Source organism: Lichenostomus cassidix, chromosome 1, assembly GCF_008360975.1.
Source record: "Lichenostomus cassidix isolate B80296 chromosome 1, HeHo_3.0, whole genome shotgun sequence".
In the NCBI taxonomy this organism is placed as follows: Eukaryota; Metazoa; Chordata; class Aves; order Passeriformes; family Meliphagidae; genus Lichenostomus; species Lichenostomus cassidix.
In genome coordinates this window covers 23,059,753-23,087,459 of record NC_139479.1, presented here as the reverse complement: position 1 = coordinate 23,087,459, position 27,707 = coordinate 23,059,753, and the positions used below count along the sequence as shown (strand labels likewise).

Genomic DNA, 27,707 nt, shown 5'->3' with positions numbered 1-27,707 from the left:
AAAAAGAAAGTGATTTTACAACCACGTTTTCTTGATCATCTGGGAAATACCCACCTAATGCACAACAGCGTGCAGATTATAATGATGAGGTAAAAGCAATTAGTAGCCAAGGTGACCCAAACAATTAAAGGACAGAAAGTGTCTCATGATAAACTTAATTAAATAGATCTATCACAGAGAAGTAAAGATGTAGCAAACATTCAGGAAACTTTTTTATATGTAAACTCTTTCTCTTTTCAGTTCTCTCTTAGTGCACAAAATCATGTATCTAATATAAAATACACAATGTAAGGAAAAAACACCATCATCCAAAACCTTGGAGATGATGGATGATTTCCATATCTAGAAATAAATTCAGACTCCCAACTTGGAATCTGCTGCTCCTGCCATAAACATCACAGTGTTTCTTTCTCTCAGATTTACTACTGATACGCACAAAGCCACGCAACATAGCAAACAGCCACAAATTACAACTTGCTTACTGAATTTTTAAACCTTTATAATTCTTGTAAGTTAAATAAACATATTTGAATATTCCCTACCAGGGAGCCTGATCCCTGTGATCTCAGTGCATCAATGAGAACATAAGAGGGGAGGGGAGGATAAATTAACAGTTATACTAACACCGTATCTCTAAAATGTCCGGGGAAGACGAATGAAAGGTCAAAACATTTGAATGTTTTCACATGACTCGAGTGCCCCTTGCACAAATGCTGCCTGTGCCCAGCACAAGCCACATCCCTATGCCTGACCCAAGGCAGTCTTTGTGCACCATCCAAGGTTGGTATCTCCATAATCATGTTCTGGACAAGGGGACGTGAACTAGAACAACCACTGTTTTAATTATGCATCTATTTTTTTAAGTTTGACGGTGGCAGAAACCACCGAGGTCATAAGGAACTGTTTTTGAACAACCAAAAGTGCTCTTTCAAAGCATTACCAAGATGGCTGTTTCACCAATAAGACACATCCAAAACAGTTGTATCGTGGAAGAAGTTTTAAAAGTTTTGCTAAAATATTAAAATTAGGATGGTCCCCACGTTAAATGGGCATAGATGTTAATTAAATTTTGGGGTTTGGCCTGTCAAATGAACTATATGAATTGTGAAAAAATATCCCCAACCTTTTAAAAAGAGAATACTTACCATGGTAGAATAAATAGGAAGTTCTTTAAATGGGTTAACAAGCAACAGTATATCACCAATGTAGGTCTGAAAAAAGAAGATATAACTGCTTTATTAAGTAATAAATTAAATTTTAAGGAGGCTAATGGCTTTCTTCCAAAAGGAACTCTCAGCAAAGCCTCTTAAATCTAGCTAACAACATGCTAAAACATAATTCACAAGTTCTGAGCTTTTAACTCCATAGTTTGAACTTGAGATTTAAATTTACATTTTAAACAGAATTAATTAGAGTTTTTGTAATAAAACTGAGTTCTTCATAACTGAAAATTATGCAGAGAAAAATTGCACTACATATATTATTGGTAGATTATTTGAAAGTTAATTTGTAACTTACCACTTGCTAAACTATGAAAATGTCACATAATCACAGAAGCTGCTGAGTTGGAAGGGACCCACAAGGATCATCAAGTCCCACTCCTGGCATGCCTACCACATAAACAAGCTCCTCAAGTGATTTTTTATGGAATAGATGACATAATTTAGAAATGCTATATTTGTTATCCAGAGCTAATACATTAAAATATGTTGCTGGTGGGGTAAGACAAAGAATTCGATATATGTAAGTCTTTACGCAACTGTATGAGCATGCATTTAGAAAAACTATCCTGACTGTATTAGAAAGAGTAAACCATCCAATGATTGCAAAGTCTGCATAGTTTTTTGTTTCATATTTGGGGCTACTGATGGATGAGAGGCTGGACATGAGCCAGCACCGTGCTCTTGCAGCCCAGGAAGCCAAGATGGTATCCTGGGCTGCAGCACAGGCAGCATGGCCAGCAGGGTGAGGAATGGGATTCTGCCCCTCTGCTCTGCTCTGCTCTGCTCTGCTCTGCTCTGCTCTGCTCTGGTGAAACCCCACCTGCAGTGCTGCATCAGCTCTGGGGTCCTCTGGGGTCCTCAGCACAAGAAAGTCATGGACCTGCTAGAACAAGATGATCAGAGGCCTGGAGCACCTCTGCTACGAGCACAGGCTGAGAGACCTGAGATTGTTTAGCCTGGAGAAGGCTCTAGGGAGACCTTATAGCAACCTTCCAGTACCTAAAGGGGCCTACAGGGAAGATGGGGAGGGACTCTTTATCAGGGATTGTAGTGACAGAACGAGAGGGAGTGGTTTTAAAGCTGAAAAGGAAGAGATTTAGATTAGCTACTAGGAAAAACATTCTTTACTGTGAGAGTGCTGAGGCACTAGAAGAAGTTGAAGAGGAGTTGTGGATGCCCCATCCCTGGAAATGTTCCAGGACAGGTTGGATGGGGCCCTGAGTTCAATGTCTTCTATTGGAAGATGTCCCTGGCCATGGCAGGAGGGTTGGAACTTGATGATCTTAAAGGTGCCTTCCAAACCAAACCATTCTACAATTCGATGCATTTAAGTACAAGACTGTAGGTCACACTTGCTGCTATACTTCTCACTCCACATAAACAGCTGCTGCTATATTACACTCTTAGAATGCAAAAAATGCCAGACTTCTGTCTCTGAAGAGGTCAGACAGCAAAGCATCATGTGAACAGTTCCAGTCATGCTGCCTTTTTCAAGATGAAGTATTTTGATTCGGTGAGGCAGAAAATATTGTCTTTCAAAATAAATATATTCTTTATCTTCTAAAATGCATCAATTTATTTCCCTTCTCTCAACCACCCTGACTTCACTGTTGGGTTTTCCTGCAGAATAAAGCTTTGCAAGGCTTCACAAAATATGAAACACTAAAGTGTTTAGTGCTAATGAGGACTTTGGCTTGGAATTGGAGTCCAAGCACTTTTCCTTCTAAGTCTAAGAACCTATTCAAAATGCAAGCACCTTCAGCACTGATGCTGACACTCTACCAAAGCACAACGCCTACTGTAGAGCAGAATACTAATGAACGCTGCCTACAAATTCCATTAAGCTCAGAGAACTCCAGAGTAGAAGATCCTTTCAGGTGAAATCTTCAGTATATTAAAATAAAAGACTTCCTCTCTGGATCCCCGTGAATTCAGTTTAAGTTATCTGGTATCTTTGAAAGTGAGATGAAGAAAAATAAATACTCATATTATGAGTATCTTTTTGGATTTGATCCATAATTCTAAACCCCAGAATTTTTCTTAACATTAAATGCTATAACACCTAAAACTGAAGTTCCCCTAATTTCAAAAGGATTCACAGCAATGCAACAGTTCCCCATATTCCTTTAATCTAAACAGTGTAATCAACTTATAAATTTAAAAATATGCATGTTTCACATTTACATTCCACTCAACTGTTCTGTAAGTTATAAATAAGTTATGGGTAAAAAATGGACAGGGATACCAATCTTTTCAAGTGCCTAACTTCATGCCTTCTGTGCTTACTACAGCACAACCAGGAAAACCTTCTTTACAAAATCTAGCTACAACAATTTCTTTTAGTATCCAGATGATTAACATTACACTATATATAATGATTTCTCTGATGTTGGAAGAAACTATTAATGAAATCTCCCATGCTGAATTGTAAGCTTTTTACATCTAAATTTTTTATACATTTCCAGTAATCCTGCTCTATTAAATTAACATAGCCTAAAAATGGAAGGATCTTTTGGAGGTTTGAGAAGGAACATTACAAACCATGGTGGTGCACCACCCGGCCACACTATGATCTGAGTGACCTTAAAGCACTAATTCGTGACTCAAGTGTGTTCATCAGTGTTTCCCAACACACTTTCTCTCTGAAATAAACATCCACAAATTGTCTTCAAACCTATCTGAAGTGATATTCAATATTTTTTTCTCCTTTTCCTACACAAACCTGAGGAATTGCGGGGCTTACACGCACACACATATACACACACACACACACACTCCCTCATCCATCTAAAACTAGTCATGGGTTTGGGCCAGGTTACTGTCCAGTAGTTATGATAGTAATCTTATTTTTCCTATTCTCTCTTTGCTCTTGTTTGAAAGGTTACTATTGATAGGAGAATAGCAACTCACATATATCTGATTATTGTTGAAACGCTTCTGAATCTCATAAAGCAGGCTGCTGTCTGTTAGCTCACTCAGGGAAGCCAAGTCATCATTTGGAGCTGGAGGCATTAGCTTGATCTAGAAAACACAAATTAGAGACATCAAGTCACTTCACAATGAATCATTCTGTACCATAATGTTTTAACTTACAGTATAAACCTAGATCCCTAGAATTTATGGGGAAAAAATGCATTAGGAAACTGAAAAGTTGTGACTCCCAAACAATTCCACTTTGTTAATCTTAATCATGGGAAGAATAGAAAAATTATTATCAGTGTTATGGTGTATAACTACAGGAGTCTGATGGGCTCTTAAGAACATACCAGAATGCCATTTGCAATCCTTAAACCCATATGGATTCTCAACTCAAATGCAATTTTCCTGCTCTCTTCATTGAATGCTTATAGCAAAAAAAGTCAAGAAATTAGTTAGTGTATTTGTGAAGTATTTCTTCCCTGGTATTTAACAAAGCCCTCATACTACTCTTCACCATATGGGATTTCAAATTCTACTGGAATTTTTCCTGCAGATTAGAAATAAGTTTGTAAGAAATTGGAATTGGGTTTTCATGGAAACCAAAAAATAATCAGAATAGGCGACTTTAGCCAAAACTGCTGAGGGAAATTGCTTAATACTTTTGAGATATAGGGTGAATAATATAAAGTCTGGAAGGTTAAATAAAAAAGTAGATGCTAATAAAACAAGACAGGATCCAAAAGACTAAGATAGGAGACAGATGAAAAAGAATCAGTGACAATGGAAATTTGGTTAAAGACAAAATAAACATTGATACATTAAGCAGTGTGCTTATAAATAATGAGCTACATGTAAAACGTAGTTTGATTCATTTCTTATGTCAGCAAAATACCCAGAAACAGAAAATTCTCATGTGAACAATGACAGAATTAAGGTATTTGTTCAGAGTTTATTATAACTCAGGATCTATTTTGAGGATGGACAATGAAAATGAAACTTCTTTCCTCTATTGTTCCGCTTAAAATGAAGGCTCAGGAGAAAAGCAGACATTGACTTTTTTTGTGAACACCTCAGCACCTTCAGTCTCTGGCAGTGACAGGAGATCAGTGGCAGAAACAGCAAGCAGACTGGGAGAAACTGGAGGGAACAGGGAGTGTGCTTCTGTCATGGCGAAGAACCCAAAGACTATGGATACTTATGTTCAGTACTGGGATCTGACACAGAACTTCTAAACTACAACTGTTTCTACAGGTTCAAGGTCTAGTTCAGAAAACATAATACTCTGATTTCACTGCCTGTGCCTTATATGTATATGTGTCCCAGCTGGAGAAGTTTGTTCCTCATGCTGTTAAATTGAATGAAGATTCCTCTGTCACAAAGATTGCCTTTCTTGCTCTTTTTGTTTTTAATGATGGCAATTGGATGTACAGCTGACTAGAAAACATTAATTCCACTTGGCAAAACAAAAAATTGAATTATATTTTGGCATTTGTCTGTGATGATGTACATTGGAATAGGAAAAAAAATAATTCAAGGAACATTTTTAAGTGTATTGTAGAGAGAGAGCAGAGACAGGAGCCTGTGGCCTCCTTTCCTTAATAGTGGCATGCAGAAACAAAACAGGCATCAGTCTTCACTACACTCCCTTGTGTGCCATGAAAACTCAGAACATCTGTGCCATAGAATGAGCTTCTTTTAATCTATCTCTAGGAAGATTAAACCTCTGCTATGTATTTGTAAATAAAAGAAGGGTTTGGATAAAAGTACTGCCCTGGGATTCTCCGTAGTTTCTGGACTTTTTAGCTCACTTCCTTATACATCCCTTGTTCCTATCAGATAATATTCATGCAGATGAAACCTGGATATTATTCATGTCACATGTCCATAATCATTTCCCATGGGTCATGTGGGCATGGCCCCATCTCTGGAGGGAGAAAACAGTTTTGCCTTACAGATGTGTGTGGACTTATCCCACACAGCCCTAGGCCAGCAAATAGGCCCTGGCTTGCATTTATTTCATGATCTAGACATGGCCAAAAATGCTCATTCTGTATATATGGTTAGAAATGTGAAGTGCTCAACAAAACTCCAAGTAAGGGAATCAAAATATTTTCAACTCTTCTTCTACAAAGTTTAGAATTTACTGTTTCAGCATTTTCTGCCAGACACATTGCATCAAATTTCACAGTTTAACAACCAAATAATCACGTAGAAATAAGAAACTCTAAATCCCTTAAATTCACAATTGATTTTCCCTAAACAGTAAATGTTACATACACTATTAATATCTTATTTGTGGGCACCTTAAAATCCCATTCTCATCTACTTTTCTGAGCATACAGATGTGGTTTTTAGCTCAATGCATCTATGTGGCTATCATTCTAATTGCAGGATGTAAATTTTATGAGACATAAAAGAAAAACAGCCCTATATACAGCATAAATTCCAATCACTTCCTCTGGAAGTGATTAGTTTTTTAGATTTTTGTAATGCTTACAATAAGATTTCTCTTTACTCTTTCAAATTGCATACTCTTAACAACCTTCACAATCTGCTAATAAAATAGTCTTTAGTTATTTTTTTAAATACTTTTGTCACTGAAATATGTGTGAATCCCAGATCTTATGTGAAATATTATGCTACACACAGATGTGCCTGTCTGTGTCACAACTAATATTGGTACAATCAAAAGGGAATCAGGGGATACTCTATCACACACTTCATGTAGCCAACAATACATAAACAAGAACCATAAGAAAATTTTCATTTTTTTTAAAGACCCAATCAAGAGAAAGAAAATATTTAATTTATATTTATTTGCAGCATGAAGCACGTAATTCAATTCCAAGCCATTAATTTCAATCTTCTATCAAAAAATATCCTTCCCAGATGAGATGAAGAGAAATTGAGAATATGATAAAATTCTGGAAATTATTCATACTGATTTCTTTGTTTGCCTGCACAGATCTTGACATTACAGATGATCAAAGAACACCTTTTACTAAGGAAAAAAGCAAGCCCTAATACAAGCCAAGAGAGGTCCAAAATGCTTTATTGATGCAGTCATTTCATCCCCATCTCCTATGCTTCAAGTAATAAAAATCTTCATAAGAAATAATATTTTCTTAAGACTCTTTTTCATAATTTTTGCAATTAAAAAACCTGAAGCAATATATAAATTTGAACTGTTCTTTCTTTCCAAACCAAAAAAGTTGCAGGCTTTTTCTATTAAAAATACATGTTTGAAATATACCAGGATGAAATTTTTCTTTTTGATCCCCCAATAAAGGCCTAATCTGCATCCTATATTGCCTAAGAATGTATGACACTTCTGACACAAAGCATATGAAATATCATCCTGATGTACTTCAATAATATATGAACATAAAACCCAAGTAATGACTCCACATAACCTATTGAAAAATTAAACAGAACATGATTACTTTGAATGTAATTTGAATGTAACTAGTAAGAAAAAAAGACAGTGAAACTCATTAGAATTAGGATACCCAAAAGGCAGGAACAGTGGGAAGGGGTTGTTCAAAGTTTTCTTCTGGTATCAGCACTAAAAAAAAGGTTTCTTCCCAAGTTGTGAAATTAAAAAATAATAATTTAAAAATGTATTACATGAACAAATATCATCTTTAAAAACAAAGATCTAAATATTATTAACCCAAATACAGATATGAGACACATATACCTACAGTTCATAATGCATGGCAAGAACTAGAGAATACAATCTCTGTACTTACATGATCACAATTACATCACTTCAAGAAAGAAAAAAAATGCATATTTTGACAAAATCTAGGTAGTCTTTAGTTAACTAAAATTTAACTGTTTTCTGAAGTAAGTTATTTTACTCTATTTCCTAAATGAGCTAAAGCTCATTAAGCCCTTGCTGATTGAAAAGTTGTATTAATTCTTTTCTAATGCAACCAGTCATTTTAAAAACTACTAAAATAGCATCATTTCTAACCTATCCCCTGTTAGATGATTTCTCAGATGGGACTCCTCCATGCTAAGGAGCATCACTCCTAATTCAGCAGCTACAGAGATTTTCTAATTTTCACTGCTCTTAAAAAATATGTAACACACATACTTCTACCTTGTTTAGAGCAGAATTTCAGACTGTTTCCTGCAGAAATCGCAAATAATGGAGCTAAAAGAGATTCATCTTTATGTCTGTTCTCTTGTCTTTGAACTATAACTATTGTGGGAAATCCCACTGTAGTATGGTGAAACAGCAGGGGTGCTTTTGAAAATCTGCCTTGGGACCCTGAAGAGACTTGAACTCATGGTGGAGAATGAAATTACCAGCATGACGACTTCTGTTTGCTCATTTTCACCTGTTTCACCTGCAGATTAGCTGTTCTTATTCTGATAATTTTCTGTGTATATTTTAGAGCACAAACTATAAAGCAAAAGTTTAGCTTAGATACAACAAAAACTTGAATAATTTTAGCTAGGTTTACATCAAAAGAGACTCAGGCAGAAAGAAGTGTCTGTGTTCTTGTACACATTTCTGTTGAACATCTAGAAGCAAGAGAAAGTCTTGGCAACACCCCAAGCTAAATACCACCTCTCTTTTCCTACAATTATAGGAGGATTCCTGCTTACAGGGTTGCAAGCATTCACTTTTCTGACCAGCAGTGGTTGTCCCTTGGAATGACTGTTTCCACCAAATCACATCAGTCAGCAACACCAGAAACTGTATGACATGAAAACAAGATGCAAGCCAAGCGCAAAACGTGTTGTGGTATCCTCTGACTGAACAGGGAACTGAGTGCTCCACAGGATTCCAAAGCTGAAGTTCTTTCACAGACTGACTCATATCATTTACATATGGATGCACTGACTGATCTTGTATGATCAAGATATTCCTCTGAAACACATCCAAATAAAAAGCAGTGGAGTGTGCATTCTTTTGCCAAGACAGTGATGCAGTTTTTTTTTAACTGATTGCGGCTTAAATCAAACCAGTATCTTTCTCCTTTGTTATGCTTCAAATTCACAGTAAATTAATTTAAATGGAAATCCTCCCCTCCCCCATCCCCTTGATTCTAAAATAGTTTTTTCTTAAATGGTGAAATACTTCTGGAATATGTGTTTCCCAAATGCATGCAGCAGAAAATAAACCCTCTGGTATCACAAAACAATCTGAACAACATCCCACCCTTCCCCCCAAAACAAAAACCAAACCAAACAAAAACAAAACCAAACAAAAATTAAGTCCTAAACATTCAAACTTGGGACATGCTAGATTTATAAGCAATAGATAATTGCCTTCTTTAGAATTCATCCTGTACACTGAATGAGATTGTCATCCTGTAGAGAAAATTGTAAAGGGTATCCAAATAATCAGTGCCATTAATCTAATGCATAATCACAAGAAAGGGAGTTAACACTCCATCTGCAAATCTGGCCATTCCTAGCTTTGAATTAGAGTCACTTGCTTTGCAACTTGATATTCCTTAAACATTCTTTTTGTTTTCTCAGTCTCCCAGATTGTGTTTCTCTCTTTTGTAACCTGAAGTTTGAGACAAGCACACGCTCTGGGCAACAGTTGTCCCTCCCCTGTTGTGAACCATGAATAGAGTTGGAGGAGCTCTGAGCCCTCCCCACAGCCCCTGACCTGCCACCAGTAGCTGGCAGGAAGCAGCAGTTCAATTAGCAGAGGAAACTCTGCAGGGCAGACAGACTGCAGGGAGTGAGCAAGGTGACAAGGCTCCACAGTGCAAATGATGTTGCTTTATGATGAGGGAAAAAAATACAGTGGCCTTCAGCTTCATTAAGTTTACAGTTTCCAGACCTAAGCACTAACAAAAATTTCAAGATACTGCATGCCATTACCTGCTCAAGCTTGGCTGTGGTATTCACAGTGACATTTTCAGATGCACTGTCTTGAGATTGCTGCTTACACAAGCCTTTAGCTGCATCTTTGAACATGGTGTCTTTCTCCAGCAAACTGTCTTGCTTGGCAATTGGTAAAGCCAGGGGATTGCTACAAAGAGAATCAATAAAGCCATTAGACTCCTGCTGAAGATGTCAGACAATCAAATGTGGGTGGCACAAGCACAGAACTGAGATGCAGCTCAAAGCTGAAACACAAGTTCTTGGTCCAAGTACTAAACAGAAATTGGTGAGAAATAAACTGTTCACATAGGCTAGTCTGTTCCCAAAGACACAGACCAACATACTTTGATTTAAAATTCACCTTTATGCATATCTTTTCTGAAAGAAAATCGAGCAAGCCAAAGAGAATATGCATGAGTCTGCTTTTGACAGCACTAGGCTGGCAAATCAATGGTGGATTTTGAAACTGAATTAAAAAAGCACAGTTAATTTACACAATACTATTTTAAAAAATAGTATGTTTTAACATAACTTAATATAGATATCATCGTTGCAGTTATTAAAATTAAATTCCATCACTTTTTAGCTTACTTTTAATCAGGCAGTATCCAAGATACATTTTATGACCAGAAGCTGCTCTGGATTTGTGCTAAGGTAAAAATAAACAAACAAACAAGCAAATAATAGATTCCTGAAATTACTCCAACAATACAAAATACTCTTCATCCATATAAAAGTTAAACCTATTCTTACAGACCAAGTTCTTTTACCTTCTGACAGTTCAGACAATATGACACTTCAGAAAAACAACAATGCCAAAACCTTGGATGATTTTGCAGAGTTGTACATCCAAGGAATTAGTGAGGAATCAGCCGCAGGAGCTGAAAACACAAACTTCTTAAAAAATAATTGTCTGGATTCTGACAGTGCAAATGAGACAATCTCATGGAGTGTACATCAGCTCCTTGCCAAAATGTGTACGTAATTTATTTGAAAGGAAATGTGGACCCAATATGGAAATGTGGGAATAGTGCATCCCAATATGGAATAAAGCCCAAACTTAGCTGAAATAAATCTCATATTTAATCTTCGTTATTTGAGTTTAATCACTGATTACAAAAATTTACACAGAGTTAACGATTTACACAGAGTTAACTTAAATGGATACTCATAGCTAACACTGGTAGAAACTCATTATAAGAACTGCCGTTGGAAACAGAACTGAAATACATCTTTTTTTTTAAAAAAGGACAAAACACCTTCTAGGCAGAATTTATTGGAAAACCAGACAAAGTAGTTTCCCACTGAAAAAAAGACAGATGAGCAAAACTTTTCTTTTGATGAAACTGTCAGTCTGTAAATATTGAAAGAATTAGTTTAAACATTTTATAATGAAATATAAATGGCTTTTTGCCTCAGAATGTTTTGCTTGACATTTAATTGTAAAATATCTAGAGGAAAATTGGTAAAGATAAAAATTTCTATTTGTTGCTTTGATTCACCTTACATAATTTTGTGATAAATTTACGAAATATCAAATATCACATGGACGAAAGATCCACCCCCCTTTTCTCTGATTTGAACTGCAGAACAGAATTTGGCAATTAGAATAAGACATATCAGAGATTAGATTGTAGAAGAAATTAAACACCTGTGATACTCATAAACAGAAATTACTAATACTAATTCACATTTTACTCAGATTCAGAATAATAACATAAATATAAACCAAACATCATTAAATATGAAGTTTTCTTTCTGAGTAGTCTTTTGCTGCTGTCCAAAACTGCTCAAATCTCTTGAATCGCAAAGAGAATAAGGATTTAAAGAAAAGCATAAGCAAAATAATTTAAAGTATTAAATACCAAAACACTGCCACTTATACCTTCCTTAATATTCACGTGATGTTTCTCTTAAATTGTGAAGATCCAGGATTTTTTTGCTGTGAAATTGAACCTTTCCCCTTTAATCCTACCCCTTTTGTGGTAACTACACAACTTGCATTAGAAACTTCCTAAAATTCAGCTATAAACTCCTTGCAACCAAATAAACCTTTCAGGTGTCACAAAAGAAAAATAGGTTGTAAATCACAGCAAAGTGTGGGGGGAAATGGGTGCCTATTGTTTTGACAGATGCATTTTGAACTTAAGAGGACAATAATAACATAATTTAACAGGCACTTTTCATGTATTGATGTACACGAGAATTGCCTATAAATTGTGTGCATTTATAAGATCATAATAGGACTTCATGTGATGGAAATGATGACATATAATTCATATTACGACAAAAATGTGAATGATTCTGTGAAAGAAACAAAATATTAAAATTACTCCAACAGTTCATTGTGACTCAGGTTCAAGAAGACACTATGAAAAATAAACTGAAATAAAAAGTTTCCAGAAAAAAATGGATTTTTAGAAAAGCATTTTTATTAGTCACAAGATTGAGTCAAGCAATGCCTCTGAAAGCTGAACTACAGGACAGTGCAAGGGAAGATTTTATGTTAATGTAGGCAAGTTCATTAGCATGAACTGTCTTCTTTTATGAAAATTAATGGATAATTAATAGATAATTAACCACAACAGGAGACTTACGCCAAAATAATGTTGCATAGCAGATAGGAAGAAGTGTTATCTAGGATAATCTTATCTGAACACAGGACTTTCTACCTGCCTATCTGACTGGATGAAATATTAAATGTTATACGGAGAAATAGTGATTTTAATTTTTATGCAAAGAAGCCATCACATATGGAATTTATTTGAAGTATTGTGTATTTTATTGTGGGGTTTTTTTAAGATATATTGAGATGGATTTCTGTAAGTTGCTATCCTCTACCATGTCATTTAAAAAGAAAAAAAAAGAAATCATATGAAAAACTGAGAGCTGACAATCAAATAATTGGAAGTTTTATCATCACTATTGGAAGCACCAGGGCACCTTCTAACTTGACAGAATTATATCAAGGGAGAATCTGCAATAATATTTTCATGGGCCCTTTGAGCTTATAGCTTTCGTCGGAGAGAATTTCTGTAACCCTTCCACAGGCAATTCTGAGATGCTTCAAACAATTTCTAAGGCACTTGGCACCTGAAAAGTGCATAATCTCTGAAATTTCAGTCCAAAAATTGTTTAAAGTTACATAACAGAAACTTCGCCATAGATTAAACATTAGGAGAGTGTTTGAAAGCACTAGAACAATTGAAATTCAAGTGCTACATAAATGTTACCATGTAACTATAATAAACGGTTACATGGAAATGCTATGTAAGAAAAATTGAATCTCTTTTCTTTTCTTTTGCTTTTCTGTTTTGTTTTGCTGTTTTGAACAAATCTATGTGTCTTTTCTGTTTTGCTGCCTTGAACACATCTATGTCTATTTTATTTCACATTCTTGTACTGATTTTGAATCACATTCATTACTATAATTAATAATTACTTCGACATGTATCAGAAAATATAAAATGTGATTAAGTTAGCATTACTTTGAGAGTGAGTTCATAATTTTTTAGTACTTATCACTAGCTAGATGACTGTACTACCAGTGTATTCAAAGATTATTTCACCTAGGAAAGTTCCACAGGCTCTGTACGGAAGCAGTAGTGCAGTGGTGATCACTGCAGCCATAGCATGAGTCTAAAGTCACTTTTATACAGATACAGCCAATTTAATATTCTGAACTGTAAGCTATGTCAATTAATGTATTTTGTGCTGGTATTTTTGCCAGTGGAGTAACAGATTTCTTCTGATTGTACCATTAGAATTAAAACTGGCAGAACTTTCCGGCACAGACATTAGATTTGCTGTATTGGTCAACCTTCAAGTAACTTTGTGGCATCATTAAAATTCTGTCCTTTAGCTAATTTACTTGGCCAATTATGACCAAGGAACTACGCTGGAGCAGATATGGCCTCAAAGATGCTGCAGCTTGTGAAGGTTATGTGTGAAGCACAAGAAAAGAGCAAGGTAAGAGGAGTGACAGAGAGAAATAACTGCAACCCTGCCCTCTGCCACCCACACCTCACTGAGGAGACTGAGTGCAATGAAGGAAACCAGGTTTGCTTCGTAACAGCGTATTTCAAATATAATGACTGCTAAATTCAGTTTCCTCTGCCCGAGTAGAGACTCTTTCAATTTACCTCCTCACAGTGTTCTTCCAGAAATCAATGCTGTAATTTAACTTTGAACCAGCAAAACTAGGTTTGCTGACAGAACTCATGCTATTTATAATTGTTTGTTCATCAGTTTTGGGTCTGCTTCTGAATGTTGTTTTCCTCTGAGAAATGGCCACAAAGCAGTATGGCCACAACACAGAGTTACTAGCAACTATTGTAAAACTTACCACCTCAGATTAAAATACTTTCTTACATCAGGAGAGTTGATGAAGAATGGATGCAATAACGAATAAAGCAATGGTACATATGGATTATTATTGTGCACTCCTTTTCAACATTAAAAATTTGGTTTGATACACAAGAACAGCACAGACACTTATCTTCAATCTAGCATATTACACATCTCTCTATAGACTCTTAACAGAGCATGAAGGATGAAACTCTTTGTTTTCAACATTAGCCACTGGGAAAAAAAATAATTTAAAACAGTCATCTAGGCTGCCTCTCTTACAGGCAGCATGGAGCCACTCTGGTGGATAATTTACTATATCTTAAGAATATGTCTACTATTATTTGGAATAATAACTCTCTGTAAGGTTTTAGGTTTCACAATTTTAAGCATTATATCATAACTTATACTACAGAGCTAACTAACTTTAATGACACCTGATTTTCAGTCCTATAAATTAAGATTAGAGAATTTCTAAGTAACATTGAATTCTGCGTAGTATGGTTCATGAACAAATTTCTTTTTTCAGTAGTGATAGCTGAGACATGAATGGGCAAAACACACCAATACTGTTGCCTTCCAAAAACTCTCCCATGTCACAGTAGCTGGCTGGCAGCTGATACTCTCCTGTACTGATGGCAGACCAGATGGATAGATAGATAGACAAACAGATAGTGCAAAGTTCTGGCTGAGAAAATCTCTAAAGCTAAGACTGCCAAAATTCTCAAGAACATGCCAAAGTGGCATTACTTCAAGCTTACTGTAACCTAATAATGGCTCCCTGGCTCTTTGCAAAGGACCACTGCCAAGGTCAGTGCACAGAGCTGAACAGGACTTTGGTTTCACCTAGTTCTTTGTTCTCATGCAGTTCCACACTGGGATACAGCTGCCGAAAGACACTAAACTCATCACAATTCCACACATAAATCCATTTTCTTTGTTTTCCCATTCAGTGAACTTTGCTTTTCCAAAACTTCCAATAACGGTTTTTACATGTGGCAGGTCTGTATTACTGTCATATAAAGGGTCACTACAAAAAAACCTCTCAAAAATTAGCTGTCTGAATCTATGTACTACAGGAATGAAAAGAGTAGATAAAAAATATTTTCAGACCACTTCAACTTTGGGCAAGTCATGCCTTGCAGAGGTTAATGGGTGTTAGCACTACAACCAGTATCCAGTATAGTATGTGCACCACAGTACAAACTTCTAGAATATAAAACACATGGAAATGCATCATCTACATGCAAGAACAATGATAAATTTCTCAAAGTCTCTAAAACCTTTATGAATAACTTTTGCTAGGCATAATTACATAGATACAAGGGTGACCTACTTTCTACTTCTGTAATTGCAACGTATCAATAATTAAAAATAAAGGTTTTACTAACGTTTGAGAATCTAACAGCTTAGTTTCATGCCAAAAACTTAAATTTTTCATTTAAAAGACAGTTAGAGGCCACATAAATTTCAGAAGTATGATTTCAGTTATTGAAACAGTGGATTACACTAGAGGACTGCTTATTTCATAAGGAATTAACAAGCATGAACAATTATTAATTTCATAAATATTAGTATCGTATACCCAGCTACCTATATTAATGACTACAAATCATGAAGCAGAAACAACACACTGTGTTTACCATCCATGAAATATGCAATCTTTACTAAATATATCCCATGGAACTCTGAATTTAACAGATTGATCACTTCATGACAGTTGCTCACCTCTTCCAAATTTTCATGCATCCAAACCCATTCTGCCAACCATAAATTATAGCTATTATGAAATGGAATCATATATATCTTATCTGTCTCTTTATAAGAGGTTTTATTTACTGTTTTCCTCACACACTCTTTGGTGATTACAACAGCAAAATTAATGCCAGTGTTTTGCAAGGTTATGTAACCAACAAATATATACTTCAAATATACATAAACTGCACACTGTATAAAAACATTATTTGTAGCTTTTAAAATTCCCTGGATCACAGTATCTGGAAATAAGAATTTGAAATTTTAGTATGTCTTGTATTACCATAAAACAGCCAATAGCACTTCATACCTATTGTACATCTCTTTTCACATACCCAATGGCAGTCTTTTCTTAAGATTCAAGAGGAAATACAAAAGTATTAAAATTTACAATTTAAGACACAAATTGATTCTTCAATACTGAGTTTTAAGTCCAAACTGCTAAATTCTACTTGACTGCACTTGAATTTTAAGCAGCACAAATCTAAATATAAATTCATAACTATAAGTTTGACTAATGTAATTTAATCTGCAATCACATATCTGATTTTTATTTTCAGGACTTGTCCCTGTTTCTCTCATAGGCAATGGTACTTTTACTTACGCTATTCTTAGCTACCTTAATAAAATGTTCAAGTCTCCAGTATTAATCTCTAATCTGCTAAGGCAGCCCCAGATAATTTTTATTGGCAATTACAACACATATTTTACCATTCATCATCCATAATTATGAAACTAAGGTTGACAAAAAGATATGAGAGATACAAACATAAAAGATGGTTCAGGAGATTTCCAAAAGTAAAGAGTTTCTTGAATCATCAAATCACAAAGCAGCACAGAATGGTTGGGAGTGGAAGGGGCTTCCTAGAGGGCACCTGGTCCAATCATCCTGCTCAGGCAGGGACATGTAAAGACAGTTCCCCAGGACCATGTCCAGATGGGATTTGAATATCTCCAAGGACGCACAGCTAGGTCTCACAGATTGGCAAATATGGTTCAAATTATAATCTGGCTTCAATGAATTGCTCTATAACACTAGCACTTACTTACAGTTTATTGGAAATTGTGGGCAAATCATGGAGGATCTCTTCATATGGCTCTTCTTGAGATAAAGCAGAAACAGCTAAAGGGTCTTTCATTTTTTCCTCCCAGACAATTTCAGCCTTTAGAAGCATTTCCTCAATGAAATCAGAAGCTGCAACATCTAAGACATTGGAACACCAAGATATCAGACAAGAAAATGGTGCAGAATAGCTCCTTTGAATTAAAATCTCTAGATCAGATGAAGACTAAACATGTGGCTAGTTAACATGAAAGGAATTGCTCAGATATTGATCATAAAACAATACTTGAAATTGTTTAGTTAATTGCGAAAACAAAGGCAAAGTAAATTCAGTACAGACTTAAGTTGTCATCTGCAAAACCTCAAAACTATTCTTGCTGTGTAATGAACCAAAGTATTCAATAATTCACAGGACTTCAGGAAAAGCAATACAACCCTTTTCAACACTTTGTTTCTATGAAAACATGCACTTAAATCCTATTCAAATGTTTTATGTTTCTACAAACTAGATTTATATGTCTTACACATACAGAAGTGTTGAAATCAGTTCTGTTTGCAGACCAGAAAGACAATTAACTCAACTGTGTTAAATACCTACTAAATGTGGTTACCTAACTGTATCGTTACGATTATCTGAGTTTGGTCCACAGCCTTTTTTACGAGTACAAACTGGCATGTACCTAACCACAAACAACTTCTCTGAGGTTAAGTGCCATGAAGTTCCCTGTGAACATATCTGTAGGCAGTACACCACTTGAAGCATACCATATTTTGCTTTATTATGCAAATGGAGTTACACCCATATGTGACAGAAAGGTATTATTATCTATATTACTGGGTTCCATCTTGATTTTATCCTAGGCATAGAAGGTTGAACAGCTGTGTGTTTCTTCTTTACCTAGCAACACTGCTAGCTAGCATTACTGACTTAAGCTCTGCTTTGATCTCCTTGTTAGGCCAATCGAAATCCCTTCCAACTTAACAGAGTCTACAATTCTATTATCTTTAGAGCTTCAGCTCCGTGCTGCTATTGGGTTTAAGAAGGTGCCTTCTGTGATAAACAACAGCAGCTACACTTCAAAACTGGATATTGAATTTGTTTTCAGACAACAGCTATAGAAACTCCAACTCAAGAGGTCATGTACTATGATCAGTTGAAACAGAAAGGAACTCAGTGAGAAGTCACCAAAAAATGTGTAAATGCAGCTATCACCAAGGCCCAGAAGAACTCTCAAGTAAGAAACATAGCTAAAAATAAACAGGAAATGAAACAAGTGGAAAAACATGCTGTAATTTGATAGGATATCCTGCCATGATTAGCAGTTTTCCACAATGTACGTAAGAACGTGCAAACATGCATGTGCATATAACTCTACACACTGAATAAACCATAGCTAAGAAAGCATGAAGGAAAGAAGACAGTGTCACAATAGCTAATACACACATTATGTACGTGGATTTTCACCTACCTGAAGGCTTTTCATTATTGCAGTTAAGAAGATTGGGATTTGCCTGGTGCATCAAAAGCAGCTTCACAAGATTGGTCTAAAATGGGCAAAACCAGAGGTGTTTGAAATCAGAGAAGTAGGACAGGTGCCTGTCATTCAGTTTATTCCTTCCTTCCTGCACTATCTGAAATCATATGATAAGTAACAGGCAGCCCCTCCCAACCCCCCACCTTCTGCACCTACTAATCACATTTCTATAAATCACAGGTGGCAGAGTAATATACAGTTCTCATACAATTTCAGGGTATCCTCAGCATAACTCCACTGCCAATGTCTCCCTCCACTCATACATGTGTAAAAAAATTTGCAAAGAAAAAGACCTACCACTCTATCACCACCTGTTATGACTTAGATCACAAACATTTCTTCATGCCTAACTAATCCAACAACTCTGTGCCACCACTGTCAAAGGGGTCTGACTCACAGCCATCTTCATGGAAGTAAATCTGTTCTCTGTCAGTAATAGAAATTGGCACATTCATATTATGTTTACCAAAATCATCTAATCTCTTAGTAAAGGTAACGTAGCACTGTAGGTAGAATATCATATGAAAGTCTAAAACATATTTTTCAATTCCTGCAAGGAACTATTCTTAGTGAGCTCTTCTATTGCTGCACCAAAGTATCTAGAGAACTTTCCCATCAAAGGCTGTAGCAATGTCTATCCTGACATATAGGTTGGTCAGAAAGGAGTGAAAGGCTGCGTAAGGAGCAAAAAGTACTTTTAGAATGTTAATATAAAGCTCAACTAAAGGAGAAAACTATATGCATGTTTGCATATATGCTAAAGTAAATAGAATGTACATGTAACCAATGGGAGAGGCCAGAATGAGCACAGAGGAAAAAAAGCCGTGGAGGAAAGAAAGGATTCTTCAGACCAGGAGAACAGACCTAGAGATGAAGGAGACCTGAAGTGGAAGTGATCTAGGGGAAAGGATAGTAATTTGATATAAACCCAAACAATAAATAAATAAATAAGTGGACACATAAACAGGAAAGAAATCATTGCAATAAAAAAAAAAATCATTCAAAATGGATTCAGTACACAGGTGGCAACTTACTAGAAAAGACCATGCTAATGAGGAATCTATTAAATGCAAAGAAAATCCCAAGCTTCGAATTACAGAGAACCAGGAAAATATTGTTGCAAATTTCTATTAAAAAAAAAAAGATCTTGCTCTCCTCAGATTTCTGGCTTTCTTTTCTTGCAGTAACAGCAGCAAATTCAGCAAACTCCAAGTGAGGAAGCCATAACAGGTTTATTTCCAAATCCAATTAGCCCTGCTTTCCACTGAGAACTCTCAACACATATAAAATATATATACATATATATGCCTTTTTTTATTAGGGAAAAAAAGGAACATGCTTAGCTATGGAACTACTGCATAATCTCTGAAAAGTGGTAGTAGTTGTATCAAAAAAAAAGAGGTTTTAAATGCATTTTCAGTTTAGTAACAATACACAGCTTTTTGGGTTACCAAAGGTTTGGATTTATACCACAAGAAATTCCATGCTCCAGTATCAATGCTTCCTGCTGCCAGTGAAATATCTCCTGCTGGGACTCCTTGATGCATGTCACCAAGACTAAGGTATTCAGGTCACGGACAATTTCAATAACCTGCTTTTGGATACACAACTCTCTGTGTTGGAATTAACCTCATTAACTGATGTTTTAGAAGGAGTATTTTAAAATCCAATTGTCATATCTTCAGAACTGTGCCTAACAGTAGAAATATTTGTAGAATAATTATAGCAAATTACCACTAAGCAAAGCTAATTCAATTGCAGAGTTACAAATAGCACACATATGATTATGTCAAGAAATAACACAATATCTAATAAATTATTGTAGAACCTATAAATAAAATTTGTGTGCGTATATATATTTCTATTTTTCCACTGTAGTCTTTGTCAAGTCAGGTAAAATTAAAGAAAACAGACAGTGTCATGACTCACTGTGTCATGATTTACTGTGGCAGAAAATGCCACAGTAATGGCAGTTATTTAAAATATTTACATATAATTTGTCTTGCTTCTCTTTTTATATCTTTAATTATTTATCAGTACCTTTTGGACAGAACACCAGGCAACAACCTAGAACTTAATTTTTTCCTTTAAGATCTTACCTTTGAATACCCTCCTTCCCAAAATTCAAAATCAGTTACCTTTTAATAAAGGTCTCTTTTACCTATTAATAAAGCATGGCTGTCTCTCTTTTCCTAGTATTCTGCTCAGATTGCAATATTTCTACCTCTCTTTGACATCTCTTACTGAATATCTTACCCTTTGACTGTTGAGAACATTATTGCAAAGAATATTTTCCTTTCTTGCCCCCTTATTATGGAAGTCCCACCTTTTAGGTTCCCCTGGCTCCTTCCTTGCTCACCAAACCAGAAGCTCTTTGCCCTGATTTTCAAAGGACTTCATAGACTTTCCACTCAGCATTCAGGCCCCAGTTCCCACTGCACACGGGGCTGTGACTTTGGCCACCACTAATACATTTTAAAATACCTATTTCTGTACTTCTTCTAGACTGTACCTTATACTAGCAAGGAAGTCTTGAAAATATCGGCAAAGCTACACTGTGAACATCTATCCACAACCTGTTCCAATGTGATGCTTGCCAAACAGAAACAGGCAATGGGCTGTCATTCCACCACTCAGGTAGCCCAATGGCCGGGCCCAGAGGTGGCAATGAACAGCAAGCAGACTAGGTGGAGACCAGTAACCATCACTGTAGCCTAGAGATCTGTACTGGGTCCAGTTCTGTTTCACATCCCCATTAATGATCAATTAGGATATTTAAAAAAAACCAATACTGGTATGGCAGGCAGATATGTTGAAGTTTTGGTTCATTGCCATATATACTTATGATTAGGTGACTGGAGTATCTCCCTTGCGTGGAGGGATTGAGAGAGTTGGGTCTGTTTAGTCTGAAGACGAGATGGCTGGGAGTGGACCACATCATTGTCTATCAATATTTGAAGGGAGGGGGTCAAGAGGATGGACCAGGCTCTGCTCAGTGGTGCCAAGAACAGGACAAGAGGCAATGGGCAGAAACTGAGGCACAGGAAGTTCCACCCGAAAATGTGGAAGAACTTCTTTACAGTGTGGGTGACCATGCACTGGAACAGATTACCCAGAGAGGTTGTGGAGTCTCCCTCACAAGAGATATTCAAGAACTGTCTGGACACCACCCTGTGCCAAGTGCTCTGGGATAACCCTGCTTGAGCAAGGAGGTTGGACCTGATAACCCTCTGTAGTTCCTTCTAACCTGACCCATTCTGTGACTCTGTGACGTAAGGCAGCATAAATAAATTCACTTTAATAGGCACATTATACACTTCAAATAAAATTGCCCTGTGCTAAAAAAGGGGGCTAAGTTTTACCTCACTTAATGTTAGCTAAAATTAATTAAATTTAATTAATTAAAATTAATTAAATGTTAGCTAAAAAAGCCCCATGCTGAGTTTCATAAAACACAGACTTAGGAGCACCAGGGTTGGCCAGACTGCAAGGCCTCTTGCCACAGATAAGTAACTGCAGTGACAGAGTAGGAAATACAGGGCATGAATGAGTAACAGAGACTCCTCAAGAATGTCCCAATGCACTTGAGGCTTCAAAGGCAGCTCCAAAGTGCTCTCAAACCATGCTATTTTTCACTGCTAATGAATTAGCCAGAGAGCAGAGCCAGTGTTCTTGAAAAGTGTCTTCCTCTCTCATCTGGTCAGACATTTTCCTCTGAAGCCATGCACAGGACATCTGGTGTGCACCAGCACAGGCAAAGGATAAGCTGCTGGCTCTGGCTGAGCTTTTAGCTCTTACATCCAAGTCCCAGAGCCACTAACTCAGACGATTTGTTCCCCTTTCTTTACCATCAGAGAGATACCTGCTTAAATTCAAAAAGCTGGAGGTTTTATGCAAATGTCCTCATGAGCTGTTTTGCACAGCAATGAATATGCATAATCCAATTTGCATGAACCCCCAACAGTAAATTCCTTCAGTCTTTCACTTTTCTTCCCTGTCAACACCAACATTTCTCTTCACTTCTCCACTCTTCTCTGTCTGTTTCAGCATTGGACATATCCTACCATCCCTAAGTGACCAGGTTCACTATCAACTTTTTGGTTCCTAACCTCCTTCTCCATTTTTTATGCCCCAGGCACTTCTGCACATCACTCCTCAGTTCTCTCTGACTAAGCTCTCACCACCTTCTTCCCGCAATTTTGTTCAACCTGCTGTCACTTCTCAGGTTACCACTTTATTTTTGCTGGATATGGTCCCCAGCATGTGCTCATCCACTATGAGACAAAGATGTACATAAGAAACTAGTGGAACAAAAATCTTAAATCAAAATCATTATTATTTTTGACCATCAATCTCACATTACGGTGTGAAATACAGTAAAATCACCATGTACTATTTTAATATCTAAGGTGTATGTTCACTAAATACAACAAAACCTCTGGACAGAACATAAGAAATATCACTGGTTACACCACTATAATCTGCAGTCTTCACCACTGAGCAAGATGACCTATATCTGCACTCATAAGTACCAATTTTCTATTGCTCATATGACTAAAATTTATCTTACTGGGTTTAAAAGTGCATGTTTACCTGACTTCAGGATTTTTGCTAGGCAGTTTGCTAAGACTGCTGCCTGTGAATGCTTATGATTTTTCAGTTTTGGGGTTTTCTTAAAATTAGACAGAAAAATAAAGCAAGCAAAAATGAAGTACTTCTGGTAGCAAGGTGTATAAAAAATATTTTACTCATCCTTGTGAGCTCCAGTGTATGTATGATTTGAACACTTGTATTAGGTAGAAGATGAATTTCATAGGAGAATATTCCTTTTATTATATGCTTGGAAAATCATCAAAACACAGCCAAGTTTCAAAGCTTTGAAAAAATCTGCTACATGATGCTTATAATGCAGTTATTTTATCATAATGTATAAACCAGGGAGCCCCCTTTTTGCTAATACAATCCACTGTAGGCCTACATGTTAGTAGAACCAGTAAGAGCTGCTCTATTTAAATATACAGTTGGAGGTTCAAAAGATTTGCAATCAAAGAAACAAAAATGAGGGTCCTTTCAATTTTTATTAGTACTGTTACTATTATAATTGCTAAGCTTCTCTGATAGAAGTGCTGTTGCTAAATGATAACCATATATTGCATAGACTGGATAAATAAGATCAGGTAAGTCATGGAGCAATATAACTCCTTAGAATAACACTGGAGACTATTTAACTACTTAAATGGAGTGATAATAGGCACTTTACCAAGCATCAAGGACATAAAGAAGAAAAATACAGGTTAGGGACCTTAAGATACTGGGGAGTGAAACAAATTCCAAGACAGAGACTCCCAGCATTAGAGTAAGGTAGCTATTAAGCCATTAGAGTTCCTGTAAACTGAGCTTTTAAGATCATATATTTACTCTCCATTACACAACAGTATGCCTTAGATAACTGTGTGTCCCTTAAAGACAAAATTTCATAGGTAAAGCCCTACACAACAGCAATAGTGTTCAGAGGCTAAATAGCATTTCCTCTGCAATTGCAAATCTTATCCACAGTACTGCTCTAAACACAGGAAACGATATCTGAAACTCATTACAGATCTCTCTTTTTAATACAATATAGATTAGGAAGATATTTTTTCCTATTTCCGTGCAGAGAAAAGGGGACCATAACCACCTGTGGTCAGCAAAGTGGAACAGATTAGAAAAAGTAGGTTGTGGGAATAAGACTAGCAGCAGGGTAGAAAGCATGGGGTGGGGGGAGGGGTGTGTGGAATAGAAGTGGGCATAGATAAAAAGCTGGAATTTGGAACTAACAGCATGAAATATATGAAGTGAAAGGGAAGAAGAGAAATGTGGCAAGGAGCCAGGATGTAGGTAGAGACAGACTAATCAGAAAAATGGAAGAAGAAAGTGACATGTGAGGAAAAAACAGTGAGATTGAACAAGGGAGATTGGGACTGTAAACAAGTGGGACAGAAGGGCAGGAAGGTTGGCATGAAGTCAAAGTAGAAAAAAATGAAAGCTTGGATGAGAACCAGGGAGAGGAGGAGGGGCAGAAGCTGACTGTGCAAGGAAATCAGGATTAGGATAAAACATGTAAGGAAAGGACATGAAGCCAGGCAAATGAATTGGACAATAAGGCAATAGAGTGAGGACAAGAACGGAACAGACTGGAGGCAATGGGACAAATAAGACTATTTGTGGGAGGAACGAACCGTAAATACTGCATCTGTTCATGCACAGAGCCTGGAATGGAACCCAAGTTACCCAAGTGTCAGCACTACCTTTCTGCAGTCAGCAAGTTTAACCTATGTGGTCTAAGAGTATGCCTTTTAAACCTCTGGAACAATTCAAGTTAAAAAAGGCTGTTTTCAGCTGTTTTCAGCTGTTTTCAGCTATCAAAGCAAGTGCAAAGGTCACTGAAAAGTTTTTCTACAGCTGATGTAAAAACTTCATCAGTCTTTACTTCAAGGCTGATAACCTACATTTCTATTTTTCAATCCACTAGGAAATTAGACAGAGAAAAAATAAAATAAATCAGGGAAAATATTATGTGATCTTGTGATTAAAGATGCTTGTAAGTTATGGTCCTAGAAGTTATATATTTACATTACAGAGAAGATAATAAATCTGCCACTTCTCAAAGTTTGTGCCTGAAAAGCCTTGTTAGGCTTTTTTTTCATGCTTGCCTCTCATATAAGAAGGTCAGTATAAATGGTATTTCAAGGAAAATAGAATTTATATTCATCAGAGAAATCCTGCAATAACCAAGTATATAGTGTAGACTGTGCACACCTCAGCTTTAAAAACATACCTGTAAACACTGAGAATTTCATAGTGATTTTGTAAATTGAGATTGTCCCTAGACTGTATATGAAGTTCAAACTATTTTCTTATCATTTGGTATTGTGTGAATCTAGGTTTTCTTGCCTTACATTCTCTCCCCACAATTAACATTTGAATAATTTGTAGAAATCTTGTGAATATATTGAGAGTGAAAGAAAGATATCACAAGCAGAAATCCCAAAGTGGTCTCACTGTTTGAGGAAACTGAGTGTAATTTGACCTGAAGGGAAATATGGCTCTTCCACCTGAGTACAATCACACATGCCAAATATGAACAAAAAGACTAAAGAAATAAGGCTGAGATATGTCTAGATAAAACATTCTCTAGACGATTTTCTGACCATAAATTAAAGACTCCAACTACTTGACAGGGAAAATATTTACTCCCTGAGTGACTATAACACATTCATTTTGAAATACTAAACAAGCACGCCCTTCTTTAGGCTCTTCTCATTGAAAATGTTTGTGGAGTGTGGCTGCAGAAGTTCAGAAACTGCAGTCAAAGAAACTACTACGGCAATGGCCAAACTTGATGAGATTAGGTATCATTTCCCACAATGAGCTCATATATCCCTTATACACTGAAGCATATTCCAACAACAGAACGTGGATTTTTTTCTGTTTTGTGCTCAACATGCACTTGAAAAAAAAGAAGCTCAGGTCACAGTTGAGTCAAATGACTAATCAGTTTCAGTAAGGATGAACAAATTAGTTCACACAGTAAGAGCGTGTATTCTCTGAGATCTCAGCAAGGAACAGAGTCCCTTTTACAATCTGAAAGAAGTGCTGTGTTTTGATGGACTAACTAATCAGAGAGGTATGATTCAGACCAACCACATGTGTGTAAAGGAGAATATATTTACAGAATGACAATTTCACACATTTGAAAATGACACAGGATATATATATAATATGCTAAGAAACATGAGGTAGGCATCTGATATCTATAGGCATTTTTTATTTATTTGGGATATTTCCAATTTACTGATGGGAAGAAATCCTTGCTAGTACAGGAGCTACTCTTGCAGAGATCTAGTCAGCAGTTGAATAAATGTCTTACCCATTTTTTTTGACATCACAAAACACTTTAAATCTCAAAGCCAGAGGCTAAATCTGTCTCACTAAGCAAGAGAGTGCAATGGAGCAAGCTTAAGTATCCCTTATAATCCACCCTGCTTAACTGTTAGCTCTCTCCCTGACTCTCCTTTGGACCACTCCAACCAGCTCTCTACAAACATGACTAATCTCCTATACAGGAAACTAGCTCTAAACAATATGAATGTGAGCCAGACTGTTGCCAGCCTTAATCCCTAGCCCTCTTTTATTTAGTGATTTAACAGTTTAGACATAGGCATCATCCCCCAAGGATGAAATTTGGGGAGAGGTAGTGTTTAAGCTACTGCAAAGTCAGCTCTGACCTGCATGTCTCCGATAGCTGTTTGAAAGGTGACATTTCTGTGATAAACAACAAAGAAACAGCTTGTGCCTGGGAATTGTGCCAAAGTACCCAAGGCAAATGTCAGAGCTGCAGCCTATTCCCACCGTGGGGAGGGCGAGTGTGTGCTCTCCTGATCACAGCAGCTGGAAGATGTCCAGCAGGGACAGCACTACCAATGCCAGATTACTAGCTTGTCCACAAAGTGATTGCTGTGCTAAATTCAAATTAAGGGGGCAGCCTGAGACATACAAGTCGCCCTTCTGCAGTTGGCACCAGTGCCAGCATGGGCAGTGTGGTACCCAAGCGAGACGTGTGTCCCTCGCTGGTGTGCACAGAGAGCAACCAGAACACACCAGTGCTGCCCCTGCTGCGTGACAGGGAGACAAAGGAGCCACAGCTGCCACCAGAAACAGTGCTAAAAACGTGTATGTCCAAAAGGCCCTCTTAAATTTACATAGGCAACCCTGACATATTCTAATGTCTTGAGGCTAGCTTTGTTGTCCTTTGTTTTTATCTTTTGGTTTTCCCCTTTGTTTTTATTTTGAACAGGTTTTTGTGTGTCACAGATGTAGATCTGGATGTCTGTTGTAGAGGTTATTATTTTCCATAATTTTATTAAGGTAAAATTGTTAAGGTAAGCAACTCTGATCTTAATACCTCAATAATATCAATTTTTTGTATTATGTTAATATCTCAATATGCATTAAAAACATAAAATTGCT

The 27,707-nt window shown here is 36.6% G+C and overlaps 1 protein-coding gene across 1 annotated transcript in view; it reads right to left on the bottom strand.

Moving 5' to 3' along the window:
- MYO16 (myosin XVI) overlaps nt 1-27,707 on the bottom strand; it is a 293,290-nt gene that overhangs the window by 168,174 nt on the left and 97,409 nt on the right. The window contains exons 8-12 of the mRNA XM_085052748.1: nt 18,633-18,708; nt 17,151-17,304; nt 9,996-10,146; nt 4,134-4,244; nt 1,146-1,211 (exon numbers count right to left, since the gene is read on the bottom strand). Coding sequence (XP_084908874.1) covers nt 1,146-1,211; nt 4,134-4,244; nt 9,996-10,146; nt 17,151-17,304; nt 18,633-18,708 — 558 coding nt within the window. The remainder of the gene's footprint in view (nt 1-1,145; nt 1,212-4,133; nt 4,245-9,995; nt 10,147-17,150; nt 17,305-18,632; nt 18,709-27,707) is intronic.